This window comes from Brachyhypopomus gauderio, unplaced genomic scaffold (assembly GCF_052324685.1).
Source record: "Brachyhypopomus gauderio isolate BG-103 unplaced genomic scaffold, BGAUD_0.2 sc68, whole genome shotgun sequence".
Taxonomy (NCBI): Eukaryota; Metazoa; Chordata; class Actinopteri; order Gymnotiformes; family Hypopomidae; genus Brachyhypopomus; species Brachyhypopomus gauderio.
In genome coordinates, this window is record NW_027506889.1 from 1,047,563 (window position 1) to 1,065,952 (window position 18,390).

Consider the following 18,390-nt stretch of genomic DNA (forward strand, 5'->3'; position numbering starts at 1 on the left):
AATCAGTTTGCACATTCAGAAAGGTAGTTCTCAAGCTGGGGCTGGAGAAACTCAGATGGGGGAGGAGGTTTTGTAGATTGGTAAGCACTCCAGATACCCAAAGGTATGCGCAGAAGCACTGAATGTATGTATGCATGTTCCAGGCCCTGTGAGTAGATGGAATAATAAAACAGCAGAAACCATGAGTACACACCTGCTGTTTTCGCACAGTCCTCAAGAACAGCTGTCAGATGTTTGTGAGATAAATCCAGTAAACATATCAGTCACTGAACTGCACTGTACTAACAGTTAAAGGTGCTTAGGTAATCTGCAGGAATATGAGTACAGTATCAGTGGAGACTAACAAATACATACACTGTAAAACCCAACAAGTTCACTAAACTCAAAAGTTTTGTTGTAACCGATTACCTAAGAAATTTTAAGTTCATGTAATATAATTTTAAGTACAGTTTACTTAAAAAAAATTAAACTTTAAATAAAATATATAAGTTTAGGAAAATCTTAATTTTTAAGTACTATATACTACAATACTTTTGGTAATAATTATATAATTTCCCCCAACATAACCATTTTTATGGCATTTGGCTCTTATCCAGAGCGACTTACATTTTATCTCTTTTTTTTTATACAAGTGAGCAATTGAGGGTTAAGGGTCTTGCTCAGGGGCACCTTAGTCATGGCCTTAGGTCTGGGAATCGAACCCACGACCCTCCGGTCACAAGACCAGTTCCCTAACCACAAGGCCAGGATGCACCACCATTGTGACCACTGTAAAAAGTAAATCCGGGACACCGGGCATGTTGGTGACGTCTACACACAAAACTGCAAAACTGCAAAACTGCAAAACAGTTCAAACAGCTTAAAAAAAAATAAAAAATAGAGTTCTAGATACTGTACCTGTCCTCTACACATGTGAGCTCTAACACACCTGTCCTCTACACACCTGAGCTCTAACACACCTATCCTCTAAACACCTGAGCTCTAGCACACCTGTCCTCTACACATCTGAGCTCTAACACACCTGTCATCTACACATCTGACCTCCAATACACCTGTCCTTTACATCTTTGAGCTCTACCACACCTGTCCTCTACACACCTGAGCTCTAACACACCTGTCTTATACACATCTGAGCTATAACACCCTTGAACATGGCACACTCTCACAAACATTATCAGTATAGAGTTTGTGTCCAGGAATGTCATTTAAAATTTGGCAGATTCCACCTAGTGCTTCACAGTTCACCAGTGTGAGGTGCCCAGAGTACTGTACCTCTTGTGGGTTTCGGAGGAGATTGCCATTCCAATTGTGCCAATGCTTCTTGGGCCAAGATAAACTGCAGAGGGTTCAAAGAGCATAGAGCTGTGCTCCACATGGCCCAGAGGAGATGACTGAGGCTTATGAAGAGAAGAGATTCATCTGATGACAGATGGGGTCAATTTAAATCTGCATGTGAGGACCCCAGTCATGATCCTTGTCTGTCTGTCTGTCTGTCTGTCTATCTATCTATCTATCTATCTATCTATCTATCTATCTATCTATCTATCTATCTATCTATCTATCTATCTATCTATCTATCTATTTCTACATACAGACACTGGGAGTCTTACTGTAAGTACAATGCAAACTAAGCACACTAAACACTAAACTGCCCAGCTGAGGTCAGGGAGCAGGTACTGGGAGCCTTGGGAGTGTCAGCTCAGCGTTCAGGCCGAGTAGATCACTGTGCTCAATCTGTGAAGGTTTACAGTGAGTTCACCGCACCTCTAGATGCTTCTCACACTCCCTTTAGAAAATCCTGATTTTACAAGATTACAATGGCAACTCTTACAACTCTATTTAGTGTATGTCACTGATTTCATTACTCTCTCTCTCTCTCTCTCTCTCTCTCTCTAGAGCTCTAACCAGACATCCCCTCCATGGTTGCGGCTGCTATCAAACATCCTGCATGATGTGTGACATTTTCACGCTCTCTGCGTTGACTGCCAGAGTCCTGGCGGGATGGCGGATTGTTCTGGGCCATGACCAGGAGCTACAGTGTCAGGTCAGTGCTCTCTACTTGCCATCAGTAACCGGTCAACTACCAAGGCCTCTGCAACATGGCACTGTATCTGCAAAACTCAGACAGCATGTGACTCTCCACCTCCCCACTTATCCGTTTGAGCCATGACTCTCCACCCCAGTAGGCTAGGAAGAAACGCAGATACGCATCAGATATGTGTGTATATTTTTATAGCTCCTCCTGTGTCTGGCACGGGTTTAGAGCCGAGAGCATTCTCAGCCTGGATCTGAGCTGTGCTAGCATACAGATGCGCTTTACGAAGCGGTTGTCACTCTGGACAAGACATAAATACTGTACATGGAAATGTCACAAACTGAACACACGTTGGACACATGCTGAACACACGTTGAACACACACTGAACACACGCTAAACACACGCTGAACACACGCTGAACACATGCTGAACACACGCTGAACACACACTGAACACATGGTTGGGATTGTGGCCACTGTGGTCTCTTCTGGATATACTTTTCATACTGTGTTATTTCTTCTACTTACTAAGACTTTATCTAAAATAGCAAAAATATATAAAATTTTATTACTGTTTGATCACAGATTCATAACATTTTCCTAGAGATTTTGGTGGAATAGAGAATTTTTCTTTTAGAAAAGTGTTTTTTTACAGTAAAAGGAAGAATTAACTCTGTTACCGGAACCACTCTGCATGACAATATCTGCTTGAGATACAGAAAGTTCCTAAGATCAATTTAAGCTGCTTACCAATGGCTCCCCCCCTCTCTCTCACTCTCCCTGTTTGTCCCTTTCTCTCTCTCTCTCTCTATCTTTTTTTTCTCTCTTTCCACCCCCACCCCTTGTGCTTGGTAAGTCTAGGTATTCAAGAGAAGCAGCCCTGGCAGAATAACTCAAATTACAATTAACAGTTTTCTCACAATCTTATTAATAATGCATTAGGGGCTTACTAATCCACCTCAAACAACAAAACAGCATTTCAAGTACAGCACTCCCCACTCTGACACTTCCAATACCTCACAGCCCAACACAATGCTATTACTGAGGGGAGAAGTCAAAACAGGCTTATGGGAGAGGGAGAGAGAGAGAGAGAGAGAGAGAGAGAGAGAGAGAGAGAGAGAGAGAGAGAGAAAACCAACTGTCATATGCTCTAGTCTCCTGCAGTGTGCTGTGGTGGAGCAGGTTCTTGTTTAGCCTTGTTATATTATTGATGGAAATCATATTATTTGGTGCTGTTTCATTTCAGTTCATTTAAACCGCATATTTTTAAACCCAGGTCCAGGGAGTGGTGGACAAAACCCCCTGAGAGGACGTGAGGATGAACCTCAGAGAGAAACTGACGCCATCCTCCTGTGTGCTGCACAGGCCCTGTCATATCAAAAGGAGGAACACACACCTGCCTCCAGGCAGCTCTACGTAGAACACGGAGACATTCAGAAGAGATTCCCTGCACTAATCTAGTGTGGACGCTGAAAGTCAGTCGAATCGTTGTCTGGGTTCATTACAGACGTCATTTAAAACACATTCTGTCAGCATTGAAGGGAGGTCTATACCCAGGGCATGTATTTCTGCTCAGTGGGTGTTTTCCCCCTCTGCTAAAGAGACGAGGTTGACGTGTTACCGTTTTTGGCTCCTCACAGTGCTGCCACTGTCAGGGTGCAGGGGCTGCCATTAGGCCCAGTGCTATTTGTATAAAACGAGGTGGCAAAGCTTTGTGGCCTCAGACAGTCTTTCTCCCTCTCCCTCTCCCTCTCTCTTTCTCCCTCTCCCTCTCTTTCCTCCCCCTCTCTATTTCTCCACCATCTCTCTACCTTATGCGACTTCACAATGGGATCATATGAATCGCATGAAGAAATACAGTTTATGGGGTGTGTAGCTGCAGTACAATTTGTGGTGTGTGTAGCTGCAGTACAGTGTGTGGTGTGTGTAGCTGCAGTAAAGTGTGTGGTGTGTAGCTGCAGTACAGTGTGTGGTGTGTGTAGCTGCAGTACAGTGTGTGGTGTGTGTAGCTGCAGTACAATTTGTGATGTGTGTAGCTGCAGTACAATTTGTGGTGTGTGTAGCTGCAGTACAGTGTGTGGTGTGTGTAGCTGCAGTAAAGTGTGTGGTGTGTAGCTGCAGTACAGTGTGTGGTGTGTGTAGCTGCAGTACAGTGTGTGGTGTGTAGCTGCAGTACAGTGTGTGGTGTGTAGCTGCAGTACAGTTTGTGGTGTGTGTAGCTGCAGTACAGTGTGTGGTGTGTGTAGCTGCAATAAAGTGTGTGGTGTGTAGCTGCAGTACAGTGTGTGGTGTGTGTAGCTGCAGTACAGTGTGTGGTGTGTGTAGCTGCAGTACAATTTGTGATGTGTGTAGCTGCAGTACAGTGTGTGGTGTGTGTAGCTGCAGTAAAGTGTGTGGTGTGTGTAGCTGTAGTACAGTTTGTGGTGTGTGTAGCTGCAGTACAGTGTGTGGTGTGTGTAGCTGCAGTACAGTGTGTGGTATGTGTAGCTGCAGTACAGTGTGTGGTGTGTGTAGCTGCAGTACAGTGTGTGGTGTGTGTTGCTGCAGTAAAGTGTGTGGTGTGTGTAGCTGCAGTACAGTGTGTGGTGTGTGTAGCTGCAGTACAGTGTGTGGTGTGTGTAGCTGCAGTAAAGTGTGTGGTGTGTGTAGTTGCAGTACAGTGTGTGGTGTGTGTAGCTGCAGTAAAGTGTGTGGTGTGTGTAGCTGCAGTACAGTGTGTGGTGTGTAGCTGCAGTACAGTGTGTGGTGTGTGTAGCTGCAGTACAGTTTGTGGTGTGTGTAGCTCTAGTACAGTTTGTGGTGTGTAGCTGCAGTACAGTGTGTGGTGTGTGTAGCTGCAGTACAGTGTGTGGTATGTGTAGCTGCAGTAAAGTGTGTGGTGTGTGTAGCTGCAGTACAGTGTGTGGTGTGTGTTGCTGCAGTAAAGTGTGTGGTGTGTGTAGCTGCAGTACAGTGTGTGGTGTGTGTAGCTGCAGTACAGTGTGTGGTGTGTGTAGCTGCAGTAAAGTGTGTGGTGTGTGTAGCTGCAGTACAGTGTGTGGTGTGTGTAGCTGCAGTAAAGTGTGTGGTGTGTGTAGCTGCAGTACAGTGTGTGGTGTATGTAGCTGCAGTAAAGTGTGTGGTGTGTAGCTGCAATACAGTGTGTGGTGTGTGTAGCTGCAGTACAGTGTGTGGTGTGTGTAGCTGCAGTACAGTGTGTGGTGTGTAGCTACAGTACAGTGTGTGGTGTGTGTAGCTGCAGTACAGTGTGTGGTGTGTAGCTACAGTACAGTGTGTGGTGTGTGTAGCTGCAGTACAGTGTGTGGTGTGTAGCTACAGTACAGTGTGTGGTGTGTGTAGCTGCAATACAGTGTGTGGTGTGTGTAGCTGCAGTACAGTGTGTGTTGTGTGTAGCTGCAATACAGTGTGTGGTATGTGTAGCTGCAGTAAAGTGTGTGGTGTGTAGCTACAGTACAGTGTGTGGTGTGTGTAGCTGCAGTACAGTGTGTGGTGTGTGTAGCTGCAGTACAGTGTGTGGTGTGTGTAGCTGCAGTAAAGTGTGTGGTGTGTGTAGCTGCAATAGAGTGTGTGGTGTGTGTAGCTGCAGTACAGTGTGTGGTGTGTGTAGCTGCAATAGAGTGTGTGGTGTGTGTAGCTGCAGTACAGTGTGTGGTGTGTGTAGCTGCAGTACAGTGTGTGGTGTGTGTAGCTGCAGTACAGTGTGTGGTATGTGTAGCTGCAGTACAGTGTGTGGTGTGTGTAGCTGCAGTACAGTGTGTGGTGTGTGTAGCTGCAGTACAGTGTGTGGTGTGTGTAGCTGCAATACAGTGTGTGATGTGTGTAGCTGCAGTACAGTGTGTGGTGTGTGTAGCTGCAGTACAGTGTGTGGTGTGTGTAGCTGCAATAGAGTGTGTGGTGTGTGTAGCTGCAGTACAGTGTGTGGTGTGTGTAGCTGCAGTACAGTGTGTGGTGTGTGTAGCTGCAGTACAGTGTGTGGTGTGTGTAGCTGCAATACAGTGTGTGGTGTGTGTAGCTGCAGTACAGTGTGTGGTGTGTGTAGCTGTAGTACAGTGTGTGGTGTGTGTAGCTGCAGTACAGTGTGTGGTGTGTGTAGCTGCAGTACAGTGTGTGGTGTGTGTAGCTGCAGTACAGTGTGTGGTGTGTAGCTGCAGTACAGTGTGTGGTGTGTGTAGCTGCAGTACAGTGTGTGGTGTGTGTAGCTGCAGTACAGTGTGTGGTGTGTGTAGCTGCAGTACAGTGTGTGGTGTGTGTAGCTGCAGTACAGTGTGTGGTGTGTGTAGCTGCAGTACAGTGTGTGGTGTGTGTAGCTGCAGTACAGTGTGTGGTGTGTAGCTGCAGTACAGTGTGTGGTGTGTGTAGCTGCAGTACAGTGTGTGGTGTGTGTAGCTGCAGTACAGTGTGTGGTATGTGTAGCTGCAGTACAGTGTGTGGTGTGTGTAGCTGCAGTACAGTGTGTGGTATGTGTAGCTGCAGTACAGTGTGTGGTGTGTGTAGCTGCAGTACAGTGTGTGGTGTGTGTAGCTGCAGTACAGTGTGTGGTGTGTGTAGCTGCAGTACAGTGTGTGGTATGTGTAGCTGCAGTACAGTGTGTGGTGTGTGTAGCTGCAGTACAGTGTGTGGTATGTGTAGCTGCAGTACAGTGTGTGGTGTGTGTAGCTGCAGTACAGTGTGTGGTGTGTGTAGCTGCAGTACAGTGTGTGGTATGTGTAGCTGCAGTACAGTGTGTGGTATGCTGCCCTTCTCATTCACACAGACTGAGGTGAACAGCTCAGGTTCAGGAAGTAAAACATCCTACCCAGCATTTCATTCTCATTTCCTGCCACTGCTATTTATCTGAAGACGGCTGATGAAATTAATTACTGAAATTAACTGGATGTTACAGACTCCAAGTCAGATTTTAGCTTTTTTAATTTGAGCTTTCACACCTTTGCTGCATCCAATTAGCAAAAGACTGTTCTGTTGATATGATCCCTTTAGAACATGAACATGAATCATGTTATTTTTGTGAAAGATTTTCATCATATCCTTCCTGACAAGGGAAAAATGTCCTACTTAGAAAATGGCCACATCTATAGCGTAATGCAAACAAATGACCTATTTAAACTACACTCCAGGACCTTCAGACCTACAGCCAGTGAGGCTGTGACTCATGTTGACTGTGATTCATCCAAAAACAACACATCCGAGTCTAGCTTAGCACAAACTCCCATAATGCCGTGTGTGTGTGTGTGTGTGTGTGTGTGTGTGTGTGTGTGTGTGTGTGTGTCAGAAAGACAAGAGCAGTGATGACACCATGCCTGTGTTCACATGGTCTGAGTGTATGTGTGTGTGTGTGTGTGTGTGTGTGTGTGTGTGTGTGTGTGTGTGTGTGTGTGTGTGTGTGTGTGTGTGTGTGTGTGTGTGTGTGACTCAGAATGACAAAAGCACTGAGGTCACCACGTCTATATTCACATGGCCTGAGTGACACCTGTCATGTGCGCATGCATTTGTTTGTATGTGTGTGTGTGTGTGTGCACGACAGACTTTATGTGAACTGGGTTATGTTTAGCTGTCGTACAGGTGTGAACAGCTGTGCACAAGTGTTTGTTGTGTTTTACTTCATGTGTGTGTAAATTGTTACATTGTGCTGTGAAGATATCTGAAACATTCCCTGCTGTGCTTCACATAAAGTTGTCCAGGCTCAGCGTGATCTAATGATCTAGCAGACACACAAACACATGCAGCATTCATGACTACGCCTTAAGCAACAGGTTCATTCTGCCTTTATGTGGACTAACTTCAACCCAGTGGAAGCGGGATGAGGGTCTTGTGGGAGTGCTGAGCAGGTGCTGACCTGAACCAATGGGGCAGAGGGGCTGGGAAGGTTCTCACCACACATTGGGCGAGCTGAAGGGGTGTGGCCATTACTGGGGTGTGTGTAAACAGCACAGCTGGGTCATGGCAACACAGACCGCAGAGGTACACTAATGGACAAGTGTCCTTGTCCTCATGGCCTCGCCAGTCACCCAGAGCTCATCAGTTTGAGGTTTTTTCCCTCCCAGTTCAGAACAAACACCTGATGAGATCAACTGTAATCTGGTAGATAATGTTGAATGACTACTGAACTATGTGTTTTAAAACACCCCCCCCCCCCACACACACACACAATACAAGTTGTTGATGGGTACTGCCTGGCTCTGCTCTGAATGTGAGCCCGAGAGAACAGGAGAACAGCGCCAGAACAAAGCCACAGCCACGCTCATCATTAATGTACCGCCCTTCTCAGCCGTGCATGGCATGATGGTGGTCTAGCGCCACCTGTGGGTGGTTCTGCCCTTGGCACCAGTGACACGTTACATCTGGGTAATGTGGGGAAACCGCTGTAAGTCCAGGGTGGTTGAGCTGGAGGAGGAGACTTGAAGAACAACAGAACAGCACGAGAACAATTACCACACACTCATACAATGTGCGCACATGGCGGTTTGCACGCTTCCGTGACCCTTGCTCGTGATAATCGAATTAGTTTGGTGAAGTTCAGCTCACGCAATAAGGTCAAGTGTAAATAAACATTGCTGACAAGCCGCTGCTTGTCCCCTTATAAAACATTAACGAACTGCACGCAGCAGAAGTAACTTCGTCACGAGCAATTCCGTGTAAAGTAGTAGTTTACAGCGACATAATCATAAATCTCGAGTAAATAAAACCATAAAGTTGAACATTTTGGAAATTCTATTTTAGCAATGTCGATACAGACATGTATACAACGAGAGAAGAGGACACGGTCATTAATTCTCTATTTCTCGTTATGCTTTTAATATTTTAATTCAAACAATACAGTTTAGGCGTATATTATATAACAGAGAGAAAATTATATCTCTGAGATATACGGAGAGTGTAGTGCCTTCAACTTCTGCTATACTGGACAATTAGAATTATAGAAAATCCATGATATTTTGGATTTAATGCTATTCATATTCTTTAAAATCTCGTATTGGCAGTGTGCATAACGACTTCTTACATACAATGTATAATGATAACCTGTTACTCCAAAGCGAGTAAAAAACTTCTGTGGTTATTACAAAACTCGACGAAAAAAATGTAACAGCTCATAGCTGAATGCACTACGAAAGTGACAGCATGACGCGAGCCCATGACTGTCAGATGGCACTGTGTATTGGACAGCGTCCAAAACAACCCCAGAATCCCAGTCCTTGGGCATAGCCCGAACTGTTCAAACAGGAAACCGTAACGGACACGCTGGGAAAATTTCGCGACCTGATATCCTTCTTTCATATCGCCTCCATAATCATCGAATATATTAGAATAATCTTTGAATATTTTTTTACCAGCCAAATAAAATTCGAGTAAGTTGTAAAATTAATCATTCATGTAAGATAGCCACACACATGATATTTCTTCTGTTTCTGATTCGTTATAACAATCCAAACATCAGGTTTGATAAATAAGCAGCAGTGTAAAATTGGTTTCGTCTATTTTAAGCCATTGTAACAGTTCTTACCTGAATAAAACTGCAATTTCCCACGCAATGAATCCCCAAACAGCTACAGAATGCAGCTTTGTCTGAATCATCTCAAGACTTCGGCGGCGAAGACATGCACTTCTGCAAAGCCCGCGCGCTCTCTTCAACGCTCCTGGACTTCAGCACCACGGACAGCTCTCCAGACGCGTTCTCCACGACCTAACACGCAGGACAGTCGTGGAGCAGGGCGAAGGCAAAAGCATATCAGTTCTTACACTTCTCATAGCCCTATGAGACCGAGGCTGTACACAACAAAATATTTCCGCTACCGAACGTTATCGTGTTTGAGAAAGTGCTACAAAAATATAGGTCTCGTAGAGGGAAAAAAACGCAAAAGTGCCCAGACCGAAATTGCGCGTGGAAACCGGAGTGCTTCTTGACAGTTTTAGACATATCTCAACAGTCGCCGGCAGCAGGGGCCGCGTGAGCCCGCCCCAGAGCGCGAGCCTGACTGACAGCGTCTTTCTCCAGTCGTTCAGTAAATATTCCTGAACCACGTTCGCTTAAATAAGAAAACTGCCTGCGGGTGAATACCTATCAACAGTTCCTGATTATCGATGCCACGTACAACGATTTGAGTATCAATGTAGCAGATAAACTCACACAACTACGTCGCGTTTGATGTAACAGTGCTTCGTGGTTCATGATTTAACAAATGTTTCTGGGCGCATCCTATTAGAGCGCACCTTTCAGCGAGTTCTAAGTATTGTTGTTTAAACACGTCCAAAACCAACCTGTCAACCCCGTCCACAACGTTAGCTCGGAGGAGGAGACAGTGTGTTTCTGCTTGTCTAACGTGAACCTAAAAAGAAAATGGCCAGATGGATTCGCTGTGTTTCATGTAGCATGACAGAGATGTGTGTGTGTGTGTGTGTGTGTGTGTGTGTGTGTGTGTGTGTGTGTGTGTGTGTGTGTGTGTGTGTGTGTGTGTGTGTGCATTTGAATGTGTATTCATTGACGCGTTGACCCTGTTTCCAGCCATGCCCGGTTCCGTGCCGCCACTCTGGAACGGAATGATAAGCGGCGCTAGGCGCGAGCTCAAACACTCCGCTGGCACATTCGGGCGAGTGACATTTGTTTTTCGATCTTAGTCTCGATAATAATAATTTTTAAAATCCTGGGATTTTCGCTATAGTTTGTGCTGTGTGCTCTTCTACAGCTAAGCAGCGAGACAGCAAAGGGCTTATAGATGTGTTTGCTGAAAATCTTTAATTAACGAAATAATAATATTACCTTTATGGGCATGGACGTAATTTTGATTTCAAAAGTGGGGGGGACATAGATTCGTCGCTATTTAAATATTTGGTTTTAACCGTAAAAACTGGGGGGGACCAAAGCCGGCTTTTCCCCCCTGTCCCCCCCCCCCCAAAATTACGTCCGTGTTTATGGGAATCCTTTGTTTGTTTCTTTTTTATACAAGTAAACTCAGTTAAAGAGTATTCTAACTGGGTCGTATTCCCTCAGAATACGCCAATTTAAATAGGCGTATGAAATAGTCCCTTAGTTCATTACATCTAGAAACAAATGCAAAGGATTACATTGCTAAAGATAAATGATTTATTTTCTATTTTACTTACGATTACCCCCTTGGAAGTTCAGCACACATTTTTCTGCTACTTGTTAGAGGTAGTAGGCAGAGAGTGTGTGCGCATGGGTGAGCGCGAGATGGATGAGAAGCTCTCTGATAATGGGCTGGTGTGGACTGTGTCAATTACAGAGGCCATCGCGTGTGCCCTCGGAATAATTTCACCCGCTCTTATTCGGGGGGTTGCGATACCCTGTCGTAGGACTCGAGTTTAATTCTCCTTTATAGGCCAATCAGTGTCTGTAAGAAAACAGATAGGTGCCAAGAAGTTCTCTAGCACTTATGGGAAATGAAAAAAATTGCCATTTTAGTTGGAAATTATGAAACTCAATTTACAAGTCAAGAAACTAATCACAGATGCAGTTGTGGGTTTTTTTTTTCAGGGTGTCCAAAGGTTTGGTTACGCCTTTTCATCTGAAAGGATTATTTCTGGCATAAAACAACTAAGTCATTATGACTACAGACATTCGACTCACATGACATGTAACTGATCTCACTCACCCCAAGTGTAATTTTCCAATTTGTAATTTGCATAAGTATCTAGGTAACAACTATGACTCTGAGGAACATCTATCCAGGAAGCTGTGAGATGCCTGCACCCTCGCAGTTCCTTCTGCACCACATGCACATTTATTTCCCAGCCAAAAGGACACAGGTGGCATTTACCGAACACCTGCCATATGCAAAGATTATTATATATTGGTTGGTGGAGAGGTGAACGATGCAATTATGGGTTTCGGACCACACCAGCATAAATCTCCACTGTCGGGGAGGCATATTGAATAGGACCATATTTAGAACTGATAAGGGTGAAGGGGGAACTCAACCCAGCAGGAGCAGGATAAGCTGGAGATAAAGTGCCAGGTACCTCCATTAAACCCTCCCCAGCTGGGATGCGTGAGACACGTGAGACGCGTGAGATGCGTGAGACATGTGGAATGATACTTGCATAGGTGTTCATATTCGCACGGACATTTACATTTAAGAGGGCTTAAAGGTTGCTTTTTCCAGGGCTGTGTTGCACAATATCAAAACGTAATGGAATATCCAATGTGCTACGATGATTTAAAGCCATGCCTCCTTGATGTTTTATGGTTTCCCCATGAAAGACTGTTATTTATTCCTGACATTCCAATATATGAACCTACATCTAAACCCAGGGGCAATACACCTCAGCAGTAGAGCTGCACAGTACTTACATCTGTTAACACTCAACTTAAGAGGCGAGTCTGAAGCCACATGCCATGTCTCCCTCCTTCACTTCAGCTCAGATGCAGTCTGCTGCCTGTTTCAGCACTCGGCAAGATTGGGGATATTCACAGTTTTCTTGACACAGGTAATGGGTGGTTTCTTCACATGGGGAATGGGTGATTTTGTCACACTGGTAATGAATGGTTTCTTCACACAGTTTTCCTGACACAGGTAATGGGTGGTTTCTTCACATGGGGAATGGGTGATTTTGTCACACTGGTAATGAATGGTTTCTTCACACAGTTTTCCTGACACAGGTAAATGGGTGGTTTCTTCACACAGGTAACCGGCGGGTTCTTCAGACAGGTAACAGGTGGTTTAGTCACACAGGAAATTAGTGGTTTCTTCACACAGGTAATGGATGGTTTCCTCACACAGGTAACAGAGGGGTTCTTCAGACAGGTGACAGGTGGTTTAGTCACACAGGTAATGAGTGGTTTCTTCACACAGGTAACAGGTTGTTTAGTCACACTGGCTGTACACAATGAATGGGTCACGGCAAAACCAAATAGGTCACGGTCCCCATGTCAGTGAGAGGCTTAAAACTTTCCCCAGCTTTTCCTCTGTCTTCAACAAGAGTCCCATCCAAGACCTCCTCCCCAATATCTGAAAGTTAATCGATGAATTTGTTACTTTATTGTATTTAATTTCAAGGAAAAATTATCACAGTGTAGCCAGACATAGATATGAACTGTTACGTAGATGACACAGGTCTGAGTAAAGAGCTGCTGAACACCATGACATTAAGCCCAAGTTAGTAATATATACTCAATAGTGTATATGGAACATTACAGTAATTACATTACAGGAATATCAGACCTTTGTGAAAATCACTCATTCATCCCGCTGCTCAGGAATGCCAGTCTACATTTGTGCTGTCCTGCCTGTAGCAGGTCTTCAGTGCTGATGCCTGCTAGACCAGGTGTGTTAGGGGCTGAGATGGGGAAAAGCTGCAGTCTGCAATGGAATTGTGGAGAACCAGCTATAAAATAGTAGTGTAAACCATAAGGATTGATTTTTGCTGATTTCACAGGTCACTGAGGGGACTCAGAGATGTAAAAAGATGTCCGTATACAATATTTGCTATCATGGCTGTGGGGGTGTGAACTCAGGGTCATATTTATTTCACACTGCCATACACATTATGCAACTAGGAAGCAATTATCCTCTTCCTCATATATTCTCCCCTCAGACATCTCATTGGCTGAGTCAGGCTGTAATGTCCGAGTGATGAACTTACATCTCTTGTCATTTAGCCCATCAGTCACCACCAGGGTCACAGCACCAACACAATTAGCAAAGTCCAAAGTTATCCATTCCAGAAGGGATGTGAAGGTAAGCAGTCCAGCCTGCACATGCAAAGACACGTCTTCAGTGGACTGCTGGTGATGGCTGATTGCATGATCCAACTTGTCAGGGGGTTTCAACAATGCTGGCACCAGTGCTACTCCAGAACATGCAAAGGGCTTTATCTGGGTTTCCACACTTGGTCACAGGATGGTCACAGCCTGTCACAGTCTAATGGCCCCCGCTTGTTGTTACTATCACACTATCATGCCAGCAGACAATCCTCAGCTATCTTCACCAGCCTCTCCCCCCTCAGGATGCTTCACCAGCCCACGTCCCCACCCAGGACTCCTCACAAGCCACACCCCCAAGGACTCCTCACAAGCCACACCCCCTAGCTCATCTAAATCTTAATAGTGTACATCTGTTCACCATGTCCTCATTTGTACATATATCCCCCCTTTGCCCTTTCCCACTGATCCATTGCTGAGTGTTACAGATCAGTTCTATTTCTGTTGCTGCCAGTGTTCTGACCTGTGTTGCCTTCCTCTTCATGTTTGCCCTCGGTGTATTTAGCCCCACCTTCTCCAGTGTATTGATTTACACCTTAATGACTTTCAGGTGGCCTAGGTTGCCTCTTTGTACTTCTGCCAGTAACTTCATTAAAACTTTGATGATTCTGTTTGTGGTTTTGTTCACTGCTCTGTTCTGTGACACAGGCAACTTCTTTTTCATTTCGTACCTGATATTTGGTAGATGACTTGATCTGTTCTAGACTATGAGACAGGCATTTGGAGGAGGAGTGGGATTAGATTTTCTGTATGGTTTCAGAATTTAATCCAATTTTTCCACAATTCTCTTGAGATCAGCCAGCAGTATTTGACAGAAATAGTCTGCTGGATAGAGAGAGGTTAATCCATCAGTGATATAATTTAGCTGGGGTTGTTCCCTTTAATGTGATTTGGGACACTATGGAATTTTGCTGTGTGTGATCCTAAATGATTCCCAAGGTGAAGAGGAGACTGAGGCATACCCTGTAGGTCCGATCGGATGGTCCAACGGTCAGATCTATACACTATAGCTGAGACACGTGAATCAGATGGTCCAACAGTCAGATCTAAACACTAAAGCTGAGACAGGTGGGATTTGCCTCCCAGAATTCCTGCTGCATGCTCTTCAGCTTCCAAGGAAGCTTAGGCTGATGCTAGAGTTGTTGCATGGTATGAGATCAAAGGCAATTTTTCAGTGAGCATTTTTTTCAGTGACCACAGAAAACATATTTTTTTCCAACATACAATGCATCACGCACACTTACGTGTTCATGTTTAGTACTATGAAATTTTAAAAATACATCACGTACAATCCTGGCCCTCAACACAAACATCATCACAATTCATCACAGAACTATTTAACTTCTCACTGTTTTCCTCCATAATGTAATTGCTAAGACACATTTTGAAAGCACGGTCACTGAATAGAAGCGGTTCTCAGGTAACTATGACAACAGACTGTACTTATGTGAGATGTTCACAATTATACACCTTTTTACACATTCAGTTATTCGTAGCTATAAAAATGCACCATGAAAAATACTGTGTGAGGGGATTCATGAGAAACTGAAGGAACTGACCTGTCAGAAGATCGCTGCCCATCGGTGAACGTTGATCCTGTTCCTACCAGCCCAGTCACTGTTCCTCAGTCCTGAAGAGGAGCTCGGAGAGGCAGAGTTAACATCTTCAACTGTTTGAATACTGTTCAGTATATAAAAACAAAATCTTGATTAAAGCAGGGTTTTTTTTACTTCCCCTTTTTAAGCGGGGCATATTTGTTTGCATTTGTATTTTCATCACTAATACATACAGTCTGTCAAAGCAGAAACAGTTCACATGTACTATATTGGTGTTCAAACTATGGTACTGGGGTGATAATTATTCAGTGACAAAGTGAGAGGGGCTGATGTTTTGACAGATGTGATTGAAGTTTTCAGGATCTTGCGGTCTATTGTGCCCATCAGTTTAGTGCTATGAGAAATGCACGGGCAAGTTTGGGAACGGAATTTACAAAATAGTGACAATGCCATTTGTGTTTCTGGAAATGTACCTAAATGACTGAGAAACTGTGCTCCAGCAAAGTGGGGGTTATTTTAACCTGGTTCAGAAACATTAACAGCCTATCTAAAGTGTTAATTCATATGTGGGTTCATGTCTAGAAAGACATATAGATATATATAGTATATAAAAAAATGAAAAGAGTTCAAGAATGAGCAGAAGGCCATAGTCTAGGGGCCTCAATGGACCATTTGCAATAATGCAACTGTCAGATGCTTTTATCCACAGTGACTGTCAGGGAGGCACATGTAGTGCTGGGAGTCCTGCTCAAGGACTCTTTCTAGTTTAGCAATAAGAGACTTCTCGTCCAGACTACAAGAATCATGTGATAAACCTGTCATGTGTTTTTTGTCATTATTTTAAGCCCTGATACTCATACTGCAGAGTTACAGATATTCACCCTTAATCACTTTGTTCATGAAGGAAATTAAGATAGAGCCCAGTTCTAGATTCAAAGCTAGAATGAGCCTTCCTTACATTCACACTTAAAACTAGACTGTGTTTAAGTGTACATTCACACTTAAAACTAGAGCCCAGTTTTAGATTCACTAGAATGAGCCGTCCTTACATTCGCACTTAAAACTAGAACATAGTCTTAGATTCACAGTAACTAAAAAGTTAGCTATTTAGAAAGCATTTTAAAAAGTACACATCTAGGACAACTGTATTGTTGAATTATGCATAATTCAGTCACTGCTTTTCAGAACCTACTGGTTGGCAGTTTGCTTATAATGAGATGCTGACTATTAACTGGAAAGAATTAAACTTATTAAAACCACTTATTCAAACTCTCCAGAAGGACAGCAGCTAATATGTTTTGTGTGTTCTCTGTCTCTGATATGCTTTACTGTCATTGGCAACTAGAACACAGTTTTAGATTCACACTTAAACTAGAATGCACCATCTTACATTCACACTTAAAACTAGAACACAGTTTTGGATTCACACTTTACCTAGAACACGGTCTTAGATTCACACTTACATAAAGTAGAACACAAACACAACAGCGTGTTTAAGATTTAGACTGAAACAGAGCACACTGTCATAGATTCTGTTAAACAAGAACACACTGTGAATGAGTTTATGAGTTTATGAGTGAGTGAGTGAGTGAGTGAGTGAGTGAGTAATGTTTATAGGGGGTTTGCAACTCAATAAGAGTTTTGGAGAGAGAGAGGTGAAGACAGCTGAGGTAGTTTTCTGTAATCCTCAAAGATTTGTTACTTTCTCAGCAAAATGTAACACCTTTAATGTAATTTATTATCTTCAATTATCTGTTTAGTGTATCTGAGCTGGAAGAATACTGGTGATGCAAATGAGGAAAAACATACAAACAAACAAACAAACAAACAAACAAACAAACAAACAAACGTATAATGAGGGAAAGGTTCTTCTGTCTAATGAGGCATCTTCAACTTCTTTCCTGCTGCAAGGATGTTGTTTTTCTTGAGAATGCTGAGAGAAACCAAGTAGCTTTGTCTTCTGCGAACTGTTGAGTGTGTCAGTGTATCTTCTGAAGAATGTTCTGATATCTCCCCAGATGCTGTTCACAACGTGCAGAACAAACCCAACTCCTTATTACTGCCACATTCATATATCGCCTGCTGTATATCAACATGTTCAAAGGAGTCTCAAGTAACTCTCAATATTGAGTACACTGATATGCATCTTATATAATACTTTTATACAGCCAGCCTGTTCTCTGGTTTTTAAGAATCATTTAAAGATCTCATTATCCATCATTTATGTTGTTCCAAGAAAGCCTCAATTTACTAATGAACTGTTTATGAACAAGAGATGGTTTAGTGCAATTCAGTGCAGCGACCCCTACAGGTGCTTCTCAAGAATTGCAGCAGCAAACGAGGTAAAAAATCGGTGCTATGTTGAAACAGTCAAAAAGGGGAATCAAACAAGCAGTGTTGTTCTTTGACAAGACTGAAGAGTCTGTCTGGAAAGGAGAGAATCACATATAAACGAGGCACATGTTCTAAGACTCCAAGATAAGGGCTAGCAAAGGAATTGCTTTTTTAAAGAGAATTGAACCAACCAACAAAGAAGACACAGAACTGAAGAACCTATGTGAGAATTGAGTTGATACCTGAGGAAGCTCTACTGAACTTCCAGTTCAGCAGTGCACCCAATCACTTGTCAGTCTCGTTTACCAATGCAATGATGACTGCACAGTGAACTAGAGATGATATATATTCATGGTTTACAATTAACTCCTGAAAAGGCAGTGGAAATTCTAATTTGTTTGAAATGAATAATAGATTAGATGAGCTTTGATCATCTCTTTATTGCAATTTCACCAGTGAAATTTTGCCAATTGCATTTCAAGTAAATGAATAATTTATGCTTCAATGAGATCCTGTTGAATTAGATAATTATGTTCTGTAAATACTCAAGAGAAAACAGAGGAAGCAGGAATCAAACAGATAGCTAAAGGTAACAAAACAAATTCATGCAGCAGGAGTCTAACAGTCTCTGCATGTACAATAAACCTCTTTGCATTATACTAACATGTGCATGGTTGAATGAATACTTTGAAAAATCAGTGATAATCCGCATTAGTTACAAATTATATTGAGCAGCTGGGCAGGGCAGGAC

The 18,390-nt window shown here is 43.4% G+C and overlaps 1 protein-coding gene across 2 annotated transcripts in view; it reads right to left on the bottom strand.

The window, feature by feature from the left end:
* The window catches only part of glra3 (glycine receptor, alpha 3), a 57,942-nt gene extending 47,558 nt beyond the window's left edge, over positions 1-10,384 (bottom strand). Inside the window, exons 1-2 of one of the 2 annotated variants that reach the window (XM_076989469.1) lie at positions 10,290-10,384; positions 9,535-9,714 (exon numbers count right to left, since the gene is read on the bottom strand). In XM_076989469.1, coding sequence (XP_076845584.1) covers positions 9,535-9,605 — 71 coding nt within the window. In that variant the 5' untranslated portion in view covers positions 9,606-9,714; positions 10,290-10,384. Of the gene's footprint in view, positions 1-9,534; positions 9,923-10,289 lie in introns of those variants that run through there. The other variant, XM_076989468.1, reaches the window with a different exon arrangement.
* Positions 10,385-18,390: the final 8,006 nt, after the last annotated feature.